Here is a 13,547-nt window from a genome sequence, read left to right on the forward strand (position 1 = left end):
GACAGACACCACTGCTGCAAACCTTATCTTCTTATGGGATTGGGTCTGACAAAGAATCTGGAATGCTTTTGCTTTGCATGTGATAGAAACTTGAGTGTCCGACAGGGTAGTGTGCTGGGGTTTTGAAATACATATCAGTGTGCCATAGGCTACAGCACAAGAGCTCAGAAGAGGTCTCAATGCAAAGTTCTCCTACCTGAGTCTTAGCCTGTGGGAAATCCCACACAAAAATCCCAAACAAACTGGGAGTGAGAATGTGTGTCTGTATCCTTCTCAAGTATCTGACGACCAACACTCAAATATTGAGTTTATGGGGCCCATTCTTATTCAAACCCCCACACCAGGTGTGCCCAGGTACCCTGCACTGCCTGCGCTCAGTTATTGTTTTGACAGAAGTGGATATTGTCCCAATCTGCTGCCCAGCCATCCTTTCCTCTACACATAGGTCTATATTCCTCTTTCTGCATTTCCTCCACTCTCCTGAGAGACTAAGTCAAAAGTGGCTCCTGAAATTCCAGAGTCAGCCTATGCCCCTCGTGTGTGTGGTTATTTGTACCCATTTGAAATTGTGTAATTTTAAGCTCCAGCGGAACCCACCCTCCACCCTACCATCCACAGTCAGCCCCAGATAACACTGACAATTCTGTCACTAGCCTTTCGCTTATTCTGGTAACTTTCCATTTTACCGTTTCCTTTTGTTGTTATTATTGTTGCTTTTTTTTTTTTGGTTTTTCGAGACAGGGTTTCTCTGTGGTTTTTGGAGCCTGTCCTGGAACTAGCTCTCGTAGACCAGGCTGGTCTCGAACTCACAGAGATTCGCCTGCCTCTGCCTCCCGAGTGCTGGGATTAAAGGCTTGTTGGGACAGGCACAGGCCATGGCATGGGTATAGAGATCAGAGGACAACTTGCCCGAGTTTGTTCTCTCTCCCACCTTGTGGGTTCTGGGGACTGGACACAAGTTAACAAGCTTGGTGGGAGGTATCCTTACCCATGGAGCCATCTCACTGCCCCCTTTATATTATTTCATAGTCTTTTTTTCTAACAGTTTTAGGTTACAGAGATGTACAGCCCTCAGCAGCAGGTAGTTTCTTTGTTTTGCCATGTCTCACTGGTGTATGAGGTTACCACAGTTAATGAACCAGCCCTGGCTGCCGTGCTTGATTCCACATCTCCTTATTGTTTACTCTTTTTCCTTCTGTCCTAGAATGGCATCTCAAACCCCACGGGATGCTCAGTTGTCTTTGTCATATCTGCTTGTTTCCCATGGCCTTGACAGAGAAGCCTGGCTAGCAATGTTCATGGTGTTAGAATTGTTCTGATGTCATTCTTGAGATTAGACTTGGGTCACTGGCTGTAGAGGCTAAGAGCCTTTCCTTTGAATCACAAGAGGTGCTGCCATCCTAGGGCCTACCAGAAAAAGAGTAAATAGTATCCTTTCCACCCCACGTCTGTTACTTTCTCAACCATAAAGATATCTGAACTTTTATCCTTTACTTTCTGAGGAAGTCATTGCTCGTACTGTGCTTAGGAATGGGAGGCATTCCCCTGCTTCAGAGTGGAGCAGCTATACAATTGTTTGTACTCACCACTTATTAATTTACTTAATGATTCATGTCTAGACTCATGAGTATTTGTTTTATGTTTTATGTTGTGATCTAATATAATTCTTTACATTCCATAAGCTGTTTTATGTCTGGCCCTGCGCTGGCTCCTGTGATTTTTAACATGCCTCATCGCTGTGTGATTCCCCGGCTTCTTTGATATGCTTCCTGCCCCAGCCCTAGACCCATCATTTCTCCAAGAAGCCCAGATTGTATATTAGATAGCTCTGATAGAAACTAAGATCTGAGTACTCAGTATATTTATTTTGTTGCTCCAAGGCCCCTCTCACCTGACAGAAAAAGATTATGTGTGCTAACCCGTATGTGCCTACACAATAGGTATACCACATATAACCATCATACGTGTATAAAATTAGACATAATTTCTGATTGATATTTCCAGCCCTGATCCATTGCCACAGAGAGCTTTTTCTTCTTCTTGGTACGTACCCTCAACAGAGAGCGCCCTGGCTCCTCTAATCCACCATCCACCTCCAAAATGTAAGAATTTTTTTGATCAAGAATGTTAATCTTCACTCCTATGAAAAGAGCAGAGCACAGAGATTATGCAACCCCTTTGCCTTCTATCCTAAAAATAAACTAGCACCTTCTCCCTGCCTCTGCATTAAACAGTACACTTGAATGCTTTTGGTCTACATTCTTTCTTGTTTAGTTTAAAATATATCTTTACGTATACATATATCCACATACATACATGCATACGGTGGGAGAGATGAAAATGGGTACTACTCTTTCAGACGACCTGAGTTCAGTCCACAACTGCCTATAATTCCACTTCCAGGTGGTCCAATGCCTCTGGCTTCTGTAGACACCTACATTCACATACATCCACACTTATGTGCACACACCCATACAGAGATATAATGCATGAGAGAGAGAGAGAGAGAGAGAGAGAGAGAGAGAGAGAGAGGAGAGCACAAGGTCTATAATCCCAACACCCATTCAGAAGGATCATCCTCAAGTTCCAGACCAGCCTTCTCCACACAGTGATCTTAGTGAGTTTTAAACTAGCCAGAGCTTTATAGAAATGCCATGTCTCAAACAACAAAAACAAAGAAGAATGTATTCGTATAAATTTTAGATATAAGTCCTTTGCCAGAAGTGTGTTTCCTCCCTTTTCTTTTCATTTTCCTAATAGTACATGTGGCAAGACAGAAGTTTGGAATTTTAATAACTCCAATTTATCATAGTCCTCTCCATAGATTGTTACACCTAAAACTTCATCCTTAAACCCAAGATTACGCAGGTCGTCTTCTAGGAGTTTACATCTGGGAGTCTGAGTTTAGGCTTATTAGTTTGATGAACATTGTAAAGTCTGGGTCTGGGTTCTCTTTTGCATATGGATAGGCAGGTTTTAACCATTTGCAGAAGACAACAGTCTCTCCATGAATCGCTTTTCCTATTTGTCAAAGGATAGTTGAATACATTTGTGCAGCTCTATTTTTTGGATTCTCTGGTTTTCTTCCTCCCATTGATCAATGTAGTCTAGAGAAAATTTTGAGGTTAAGAATATCAGTCTCCCAATATTGTTTCTTTTCCAGGGTTGTGTTGGCTATTTTGGGTATTTTGTCTTTCCACATAGACTTTATAGTCAAGTTTTCAAGATTTGTAAAATAGATTGCAGGTACAACTTGGATTTTTCTAAGTCTATACTAAAATGGAAAAAAATTAACATCTTAAAAATAGTGAGTCTGAGCCGAGTAGTGGTGGCCCAAGCCTTTAATCCCAGTCCTCTAGAGGCAGGTGGATTTCTGTGATTTAGAGCTCAACTTGATCTACAGAGTGAGTTCTAGGACAGCCAGGGCTACACAGAGAAATCCTGCCTCGAAAAACCAAAAAAAAAAAAACCAAAAAAAAAAAAAAAAAAAAAGTGGGTCTTCCGGGCTTGGGATACGACTTACTTGGTAAGAGCGCTTCCCTTCCATGCCTGAAAACTGGGCTCAGTGCCCAGCACGACATAAAACCTGGCGCGTTTGCAGTCCTAGCACTTGGGAGATGGAGGCAGAAGGATCAGGAGTTCAAGATGATCCTTGGCTATACTTCAAGCTCAATGTCAATCTGAGCTATATCAGAAAAAATCCACAAGAACTTAGTGTCTCTGTGTTAACTTTGGCATTTCATTTCTTTAATCAGACTGTTTAAGTTTCTAGGGGCTGGGGAGACAGTTCAGTTGTAAAGTGTTTGCTGCACAAGCCTGAGAACTTGAGTTTGTTCTCTAGGACCCAGGTAAAAAGCCAAGCACAGCAGCTCACACTTGTAATCCCAGTTTTGGGAATGTGGAGACAGGTGACTTCCCTAGGGACTGACTCACTGACTTCCAAGGGTTACTTCCACACATATGACAAACACCTGCACACATATGCACACATATGCAAAAGATTGAAGCTTCTGCATATAGATTATTTATATTTTTCACTAGATTTATACCTAAATGTTTTACTTTGGGGTGGTAATGTAAGTGGTATTGTGTTCTGATAATTTCGTCTTCCAGTTGTTCATTGCTGGCATGAGGAAAAGAAAGTAGTTGCATTATGCTAGCCCTATAGTCTGTGACCTTGCTGAGAATCACTTACTAGTTTCAGGTTTTTCTTATTGAGTCTCTGGTATTTTCATATAGACAATCATATCACCTGCAAACAAAGATAGCCTTATTTCATCCTTGCACACACACACACACACACACACACACACACACACACGTATATTGTGTTTTCTATTTCTGGTCTTATTGCACAAGATAAAATTTCATTTTGAATGTATTGTATAAAAGATTAATCTATTTTCAATCTTAAAAAAGATTTTTAGTGAACGTCCCTTCCTCATTCCAGATCTTAGAGAAAGGCACCGAGTTTCTTGTCATTAAGAATGATTTCACAGGGTTGCTGTGTGGTGTAATGAATTCCGTATTAGACTTTTAGAGCCTGAAGATCAATGTCATCTGTTGGAGTTTCATAGCATTTTTTATCTAATTGAGGAAAATTACTGTATTTTTGTTGCTAATATGTTCTATTTTAACTGAATATTGGGTGCTATAAAATAATTCTTCAACGTTAATTGGTAAGATCATGTAGATTTTTCCTCTAGTTTGCTAATGTGTTAGATTATATGAGTTAATTTTGGGTTTGGGTTTGTGGTGTGTTTATTTTTGGACTGTGGTCTTTCTGTATCATGCAGTCAGGTCTTGAACTGCTGGGCTTCAGTGATCCCTGTCACATTAGTCTTGAGCTAACTGAAGCTACAGGTGCATGCCCCAAATCTAGTTTATACTGACTGACTTTGAAATGCTGAGTTGGTCTTACATAATCTGGGTCATTGGGGTATAATTGTTTGGTAAGCAATTGGAGTATAAAATTTAATAACAATTACATTATTGTTACAGCATTAGACTGGTTTTGCCTATATTCTTTCTTTTCTGAGACAATGACTTGCTTTGTAATCCAACTTGTTATGTAGTGTCTACCTCCCAACTGCTAGAATTGTAGGTATGTACTACCACAAATGTTTGTTTTTGCCAATGTTCAGTTAAGAATTTTTGTATATGTGTGTGCATGCATGTGTATGCGTGTGTGTGTGCGTGTGTGCATGTGTGTGTGTGCATGCATGTGTGTATGTATGTGTATGCATGTGTATATGTGTGTGTGTTTGTGTGCTTGTGTGCTTGTGTATGTGTGCCCACACATTTTCTCTCTGGCACTCATGCTCACAGCCGTGTGTGTCACCCCTCCAGGTGCTTCTCTGGTCAGCCAATAAGGTATTTGAAGAGCTGACAGACATCGAAAGGCAGTTCCACAAGGCCTTCTACACTGTCCGGGCCTACCTAAACTGTGACCGATACTCAGTGGGCCTCCTAGACATGACCAAGGATAAGGTGAGGTCTCACATTCTCAGGTGCCTCCTTCCGATGATGGCACAGTTCGCAGACTGAGCATGTCCTCTCTTCTCTGCCCAGGAATTCTTTGATGTCTGGCCAGTGCTGATGGGGGAAGCCCAGCCATACTCAGGCCCACGGACACCAGATGGCCGGGTAAGTCAAGCTGATAGGTGGCAGGCACCCCACAATGGGGCTACCCTGAAAAGGATAAGGAGATAGAGTAGCCTCAAATACCTACCTGCTCATTGCCTGCACTGCCCAATGAAGGTGGATTCTCTAGATCGGCTTTAGCTTGCCAGAGTTTCTATAAACATTGTGGCATGCTTGCACGTGAATTTTAGTGTATGTGTGGGGTTAAATGTGACAAAGGAAAGATAGATGTGAACCTGGTGTGCAATGCACATCTATGAGTGTGAATGCCAGAGAGAATGTATGGGCGGGCACACACACACACACATTACATGGGTGCTGTGCTTGTGTCATCTGTGGATGTGTATCTTTGTGCATGGATGTGTCTGGGTAGGCGCTGTTCTCTTTTCCCTTCAACAAAGACTCTACTGAGAAGCTGACCAGGAGTCCCTACACTGATGTGTTCTGTTTTTTAGGAAATTGTCTTCTACAAAGTCATTGATTATATCCTCCATGGCAAGGAAGACATCAAAGTCATTCCGTAAGTGCTGGGGTTTGACAAATGGTTCACTCCAGAATGGAACATCCCCAAAACCAACTTCTTGACTAGCCATCTCTAGGGTGTCTATGTAGAGCCAGCACGGCCTTCCCAGGACAGTGAGGAGGAACACGGGCACTTAGATATCTAGGGAGTCAGGTGGGCTGTCCAGATGGCCCCAGCAGCAGCAACTCAACCATCTCAGCCCTGGCAGGTAAAGCCTCTACAAGGTGAGGCCATCATCACACTCCAATGGGAAGTCTGGTACAGAGCACAGGTCTAGAGGGACAATGAGCCTATATTTATGTGGCTAATGACTTCATGAATCTATAAGCCTGTCAACATCCCAAACAGGCTCCAAGAAGGAAGTAGACTTCAGGTATCAGGACTGCAGAACAGGTAGCTAACACTGACTCTCCAGAGGCCAGCTGAAGTCAGGAGCCTCCAGGAAGGGAGGAAACCCTGCAAAATGAGGAGATCCATCATGGCAGAATGGAAGGAGCCTCCCCCTGGCTTCCTCCAGTCCTCATCAGTTTCCTACCCCTCCCACCTGAGCTCAGAAAAGGGCATGCAGTGAACTCGGGCACTGGTTCATCTCACAATCTAAGCATCTATTCCTCTGACCTCTGCTCTTTTCCCACAGCACACCCCCAGCCGATCACTGGGCCCTGGCCAGTGGCCTCCCAACCTACGTAGCAGAAAGTGGCTTTGTGAGTGCCCTTCTCCAGGCTCTGGTCTGTCCTTGCCGGTGCTGCAATGCCTGCTGGCCTGCTGCCTCCTGCTAGCCCTTCCTGCTAGCCGCTACTCACCTTGCCCAGTTAGAAGCTCCTCTCATAGGCAAGGCTAAGTAGACTAGTGCTTGTGTCTACACATTCAGTTGCTCAGAGTGGAATTGCTTCTGATCCTTCCCAGATCTGTAACATCATGAATACTTCAGCCGACGAAATGTTCAACTTTCAGGTAATCTGCCTACTCCTTGTTAGACACTGAGTTTTACTTGAAAAGAGCGTATTTTGTTTCAAAAAATGGTGGATTGAATTGGGTTTTTCCACATCAGGAACAACTTTATGGGGTTGGGGAGGTGGCTCAGTAGGTAGAGTGTTTTCTATGCAAGCATGAGGATCTGAGTTTCGATCCCCAGCACCCACATCAAACAAACAAACAAACAAAAAACAGGTATGGTAGCGTGTACCTAAAATCCCAGTGCTAGGTTGTGGGGTGAGAAGCAGGCAAAACAAGATAATCCAGTTAATCTAGCCAATCAGTGAGCTCCAGTTTCAGTGAGAGGCCCTACCTCACGAAGATAAGTGGAAAGCAATAGAGGAAAACCTTCAACACGGACTTGGCCTCCACATGTATACACATGGACGCGCACATGTGTATAATATACACCCATAAAACAACTTCCCTCATATCTGTAATCCTATTACTCAGAAAGCTGAGGCAGGATTGCTGCGAATTAACCCAAAGTCAACCTGGAATCAAAAAACAAAAGAAAAATAAAAGAACAATTTCATTCTCAGTGACTAAGAAACATACCAGAAATGTGTATTTGTGCTTCCAGGTCTACAACTGGGGTGATTTTATGTGGGTTCGGTTAGAATCCGTTGGTCTTGGCTCAGGTGATCTTGTCTTAGTCTCAGGTGACCTTATCTGATCTCAATTGATCTTGACTGGACTCAAAAAAGCTTATCTGGGCTAAGTGGATTCTGTATGGTCTCATCTGGTCTTAGTTTATCTTCCCTGGGTTCATCTGGGATCAGTTGTTCAGGAGAAGTCAGCTAATCTTTGGGCTCACTCAACCGTGGCAGGACTCAGCTGAATTTTCTTTTGTATCCACTTGATTGAACCCAGTCTGGCGAATTTCTCTGGTCTGGGACTAGGAAGGGTTTAGAGTTTCTCTGCTCTATCTGTTTTCAGCTGAGGTTTGGGTAAACATGCCCAGGGCCACTTAGCACTTTCCCGAGGGAGGTCATGTTAGTAGGAACATGCTCGTTACAACAGCCTCTTGAAGGAACAGGTCAAAAAGTATTATGCAGGGCTGGAGAGATGGCTCAGTGGTTAAGAGCATTGCCTGCTCTTCCAAAGGTCCTGAGTTCAATTCCCAGCAACCACATGGTGGCTCACAACCATTTGTAAAGAGGTTTTGCGCCCTCTTCTGGCCTTCAGGCATACAGACAGAATATTGTATACATAATAAATAAATATTAAGAAAAAAGATGGGTAAAGCTTGAAAAAAAAGGTATTATGCATATTTCATGTTGGGAGACATAATACACCAACTATATAATGTTCAAAGTCCAATGTAAAGTGGAAACGTGGGTTCATTTGTTGAGCAGTTAGTAAGAGCTTTAAGAGCAAGGCTTCTGAGAAGTACTCGTAGAGACTAGAACCCTCACGTGCCCTTCATATTTGCTATGGTGGGGAAATTGCTTCCTCCAGCCCATAAAACTACAACCCAAAGCCTATGAAGATAAAGTTCACAGACAAGTAAGAGTGAAGAGACAGTATTCAAGCTCTGAGAGCAGAGAAACCGAGGTCTACCACCACCAAGCCTCACCAGACCACACCTGAAGCAGCCTTTCTCTCTCTGCTCCTGCAGCAGGGGCCCCTGGATGAATCTGGGTGGGTGATCAAGAACGTTCTCTCCATGCCCATTGTCAACAAGAAGGAGGAGATAGTGGGGGTAGCGACCTTCTACAACAGGAAAGACGGGAAGCCTTTCGACGATCAAGATGAAGTTCTCATGGAGGTAAATACCCAGCACCACACATGGACAAAGGTGTCCACCTATGACGGTGTGGGGCATCAGTGAGGATTGCCCCTCTCCACACACATCTGGGCCCTGCTTAGCACTGAGTCAGAGAGAAGGGACAAGGATAGTTTCCCAAAGTTCTATCTCTGGAGACCTCATTCGGAGGCATCCACTGTACTGCAGCAGTGTGGGAAACTGGCCACTGAGTCACAGGCATAGAACACAGTAAGCGGTCACCAGGGTGACTTGCTGATGGGGGGACACTGTTGTCTCCCTCCAGTCTCTGACACAGTTCCTGGGATGGTCAGTGCTGAATACCGACACCTACGACAAGATGAACAAGCTGGAGAACCGTAAGGACATCGCCCAGGACATGGTTCTGTACCATGTGCGGTGTGACAAAGATGAAATCCAGGCAATCTTGGTAATGTGCCTGGCATTCTATGGGGCCCCTCTGTCTGGGAAGGAAGGGAGATCATTGATGGACCCAGGCTACGTCTAACTCTAATACTGCGCACACACTGTACAACCCAGACACTCCCTGTGTCTCATCCTAAGCAGTGAGCAGGGGTGACCAGAGCCTTCCTAGCCCATTATTATTCCATCTGTCATCCGTGTGTGTCAGTAAGGACAGCACAGGGAAAGGAAGGAAAGTTAGGGCTCCTGGACTGACCACTTATGCCTGGAATTGAGGGTCTGAGCACAAGGACACTGCTGTCCTTCAGTGATCAGGAGCCGTGTGTTCAACATGTTCCATGATGGCACACCGTTTCCCGGTGTGAAGGTGATGCTGCCACTGTCACATGGGTAAAAGTGACACTGCCGCTGACACACTTACGGATGGGCATGATACCGCCATCCTGTCACATGACGTAAAGATGGACAGTCACTTTGTTATAGTCACAGGGTAAAGATGATACTATTGTCCTGGACCTTGTGGGGGAGTGGTGATGAGTTCACTATGTAACATTTGTGGAATGAAGGGGTTCCTCTCACTCTGTCATTCCTGGGTGAGGGTGATATTGTCAGCCGATCACATGTCTGGGGTACGGGTGATATTGTCAGCCTATCACATGGGGTACAGGTGATATTGTCAGCCTATCACATGGGGTACATGTGATATTGTCAGCCTATCATGTGTCTGGGGTGAGGGTGATATTGTCAGCCTATCACATGTCTGGGGTGAGGGTGATATTGTCAGCCTATCACATGGGGTACGGGTGATATTGTCAGCCTATCACATGTCTGGGGTGAGGGTGATATTGTCAGCCCATCACATGGGGTACAGGTGATGCCGTCACTCTGCATATAGGGTGAAGTGACACTATCACTCAATCCCACAACTCACCTGTCACTCTCTGTTAGCCAACAAGGGATCGCCTGGGGAAAGAGCCCGCCGACTGTGAGGAGGATGAGCTGGGGAAAATCTTGGTGAGAACCTGCTTCCAGTGGACACAAGCCGCTCTCATGAGTGGCAGGAGGGAACGCGGGCACACACAGCATCCTTTCATGACGTTAGTGCTACCTGTGTAGGAATGTCAACAGTTCCCAACAGAGGTGACAGTATTGACTCTGAGAGTGTCCAGCTGGAGTCTACTTAATACCTGCCCTGCTGAATGTCTCTGTCTGCCTTCCTGCCTCCTCTGTGCTTCCCAGAACCATGCATGTTTTAGCTCGTGCAGGCACAATTTGGGCCAAGTGTCCATCTGTGCTGCCTCCCTACAGGAATAACATGGGCTACATCCCCTAGTTTAGAGATAGCTGTGTTCATGTGTTTACATACTTCTGTGTGCACTTGTGTATTCATGCATGTGTATGTTTAGGTACATCCAGACACATGTTTGTGTGTCTCCCAGAGGACATCCCCACATCAACTTAACAGTTATGGGACACCTACCTTTTCCTGTCACCTGTGTGATTTACCTGTTTGTTTTACTGAATAGTTTTGGAGTTTATTGATGCATTCAACATGTTCTGAGTACCCATGGTTCTGTGTGCTGTGAGTGTGCACGTATGTTCCCATATGTCCAGACGGGTAGGTCTGACTCTATGTATGTGCCTCTATAACTTTTTGTGTACATATCTTTATGTTTGCTTTTCCAACATCACTGCTACCAAGTCGGCAAGCATCTCAAAGTTACCTTGTGGGTGGAAACAGTGCAATAGGATGGGTTGGGACAATATGAGTAATCTATCTATAAATTCAAGTAACTGGAAGGCAGACATCAGCAGAGATACCTGAGTGTCTTCCTGGACAAGGTTCAGAAAAAAGAAAGGTTAAGAACCAGTGGGGGTGTGGTAGGCTTGCTTCCCTCAGCCCATAATCTCTCTTACAGAAAGAAGAACTCCCAGGGCCTACCCAGTTTGACATCTATGAGTTCCACTTCTCTGATCTGGAGTGTACTGAGCTGGAGCTAGTCAAATGTGGCATCCAGATGTACTATGAGCTGGGTGTAGTCCGCAAGTTCCAGATTCCCCAGGAGGTGGGAGATAAGAGGAGGTGGAGGGGTGGTTAGGGGTTACAGCTCCCTGAAGAGGTGAAAGGCATGGGGTGATGGAGGGGGGTGGTCCATGGGTCCCACGGACAGTGTTGGTGGCAAACATGCTTATCATAGAATCAGTGAAATATACACAGCAAATGTACCTAGAATAAGTGATTGGATGGATGGGTGGATGGATGGATGGATGGATGGATGGATGGATGGATGGATGGAGTGATGGATGGATGGTTGGGTGGATGGATGGAGTGAGGGATAGATAGATGGAGTGATGGATGGATGGAGTGATAGATGGATGGATGGAGTGATGGATGGATGGAGTGATAGATGGATGGAGTGATGGATGGATGGAGTGATGGATGGATGGAGTGATGGATGGATGGAGTGATGGATGGATGGATGGATTGATGGATGGATGGATGGAGTGATGGATGGATGGATGGATGGATGGATGGATGGATGGAAAGTTTGTTTATTAGGTGTTCCAAACAACATTTTTATTGTGGCATCATAGGGGAAACAGGAAATTTGTCATAGAATCCTGAGGGAATTGCAGCAGATGCTCGCTAGAATAGAAAGTGCATAGCATCCTTTAGGTTTGCCTATAGGAGACTCCTCAGGGATCACCGCTGGGAGGAAAGGAAGGTTATTCCAGCTCAGAGCCCTCCATTCTGCTCCCTCCCTGGGCTTCTCACTCTGTCATGCATCCATCCTCCACACCTGTGTCCCCACAGCCCACATGAAGAATAAATAATCTCTCATGCTCCCCAGAAAACAAGAGTGACAGACTGGTGTTTCAGAAAGAATTTTTTACTAAATTCTACAAGAAATAGAACAGAAAATTATTTTAAAAACAGTACCAGAATAAAAATATTTCCAAATGATTATTTACCCTAACTATCATAATGGAAATATTAGCGTGTTCCCTTAGCCTGCATTCTCTTTCTTGAAGAAAATGTACAGGTGATCCACCTTCCTGCTCATAGACCACACATCTGACCCATTCAAAAGATATTTCTGTTTTGTTTGTCTCTCAAAGTATCCCACATCCCAAGGGTCCTCTTTCTATTGTGGGTCTGTGCCATGGAGACAGAGGCATCAAATTTCTAATGTCTGGAGCTATGCTTAGCTCTACTGCATGAGAGCCCTTCCCAAACAGGAAGGGGCCAAAGGGGACAAGGAGCAAGGGCTGTGAGGCCAACAAGATAGAAGTAGGAGAATAGGTATGACCAGCTCCACTGCAAGCAGCTTGAGAGGCTTGGGTGGATTCTCATGTGGTGTGACTTCCAGAACCTACATGTCCTCTGTTCCCCCAGGTCCTGGTGCGGTTCCTGTTCTCTGTCAGCAAAGCCTACCGGAGAATCACCTACCATAACTGGCGCCATGGGTTCAATGTAGCCCAGACCATGTTTACACTACTCATGGTATGTATGTAAACGGGATGGGGTAAGATGAGCCATGGGCTGAGGCAAAGACCACAGCTAACTTCCTCCAGGTCTAAGGACACTCACTGTTCTTACCCAGTCCTGGAAATGGGTGGAGGGGACCTGGGTGGGCAAAAGAATGGGCTTGGGCTAGGCCCACATTCCCTTCTACCTCTGCTTTCTGGAGTCAAAGAGTCGGGTCAGTGGCAGGACCCAGAACTGGACTTCTCCCCACAGACAGGCAAACTGAAGAGCTATTACACGGACCTGGAGGCCTTTGCCATGGTTACTGCTGGCCTGTGTCATGACATCGACCATCGTGGCACCAACAACCTGTACCAGATGAAGTAGGCTATGGGGAGGGTAGGCTCGTGGTGGCGTGGTAAACCATAAATCAGGTTCCCTTAGGGTCAGTCTTTGCAGTCTGGCAATCAGTACAGTGCCAGGTGGGCCAGACCTCATTGTTTTTGTTGTGCCTTCTAACATTGTTTTTGTTGTGTCTTCTTTTTAAACAAAATACGCAACAGATCCCAGAATCCTCTAGCCAAGTTACATGGCTCCTCAATTCTAGAACGGCACCATCTTGAATTTGGGAAGTTTCTGTTGGCAGAGGAGGTTTGTTCCTGATTTGGTGATATGTCCTCCTTTGGGCTGTGGCAGACAGACAGGAGACCGGGGAAGTGTGGGTTTACCAGTGTGAGGTGCTACGG

General features: G+C 45.1%; 1 protein-coding gene across 1 annotated transcript in view; it reads left to right on the top strand.

Moving 5' to 3' along the window:
* Positions 1-13,547, top strand: part of Pde6b (phosphodiesterase 6B) — a 36,953-nt gene that overhangs the window by 18,843 nt on the left and 4,563 nt on the right. The window contains exons 4-15 of the mRNA XM_050155611.1: positions 5,350-5,490; positions 5,572-5,646; positions 6,099-6,163; positions 6,804-6,870; positions 7,073-7,120; positions 8,763-8,912; positions 9,196-9,339; positions 10,281-10,346; positions 11,252-11,398; positions 12,730-12,837; positions 13,075-13,184; positions 13,365-13,452. Coding sequence (XP_050011568.1) covers positions 5,350-5,490; positions 5,572-5,646; positions 6,099-6,163; positions 6,804-6,870; positions 7,073-7,120; positions 8,763-8,912; positions 9,196-9,339; positions 10,281-10,346; positions 11,252-11,398; positions 12,730-12,837; positions 13,075-13,184; positions 13,365-13,452 — 1,209 coding nt within the window. The remainder of the gene's footprint in view (positions 1-5,349; positions 5,491-5,571; positions 5,647-6,098; positions 6,164-6,803; positions 6,871-7,072; positions 7,121-8,762; positions 8,913-9,195; positions 9,340-10,280; positions 10,347-11,251; positions 11,399-12,729; positions 12,838-13,074; positions 13,185-13,364; positions 13,453-13,547) is intronic.

The sequence above is a fragment of the Alexandromys fortis genome, unplaced genomic scaffold (genome assembly GCF_014885135.2).
Source record: "Alexandromys fortis isolate MF-2015 unplaced genomic scaffold, M_Fortis_MF-2015_v1.1 scaffold_87, whole genome shotgun sequence".
NCBI classification, from domain to species: Eukaryota; Metazoa; Chordata; class Mammalia; order Rodentia; family Cricetidae; genus Alexandromys; species Alexandromys fortis.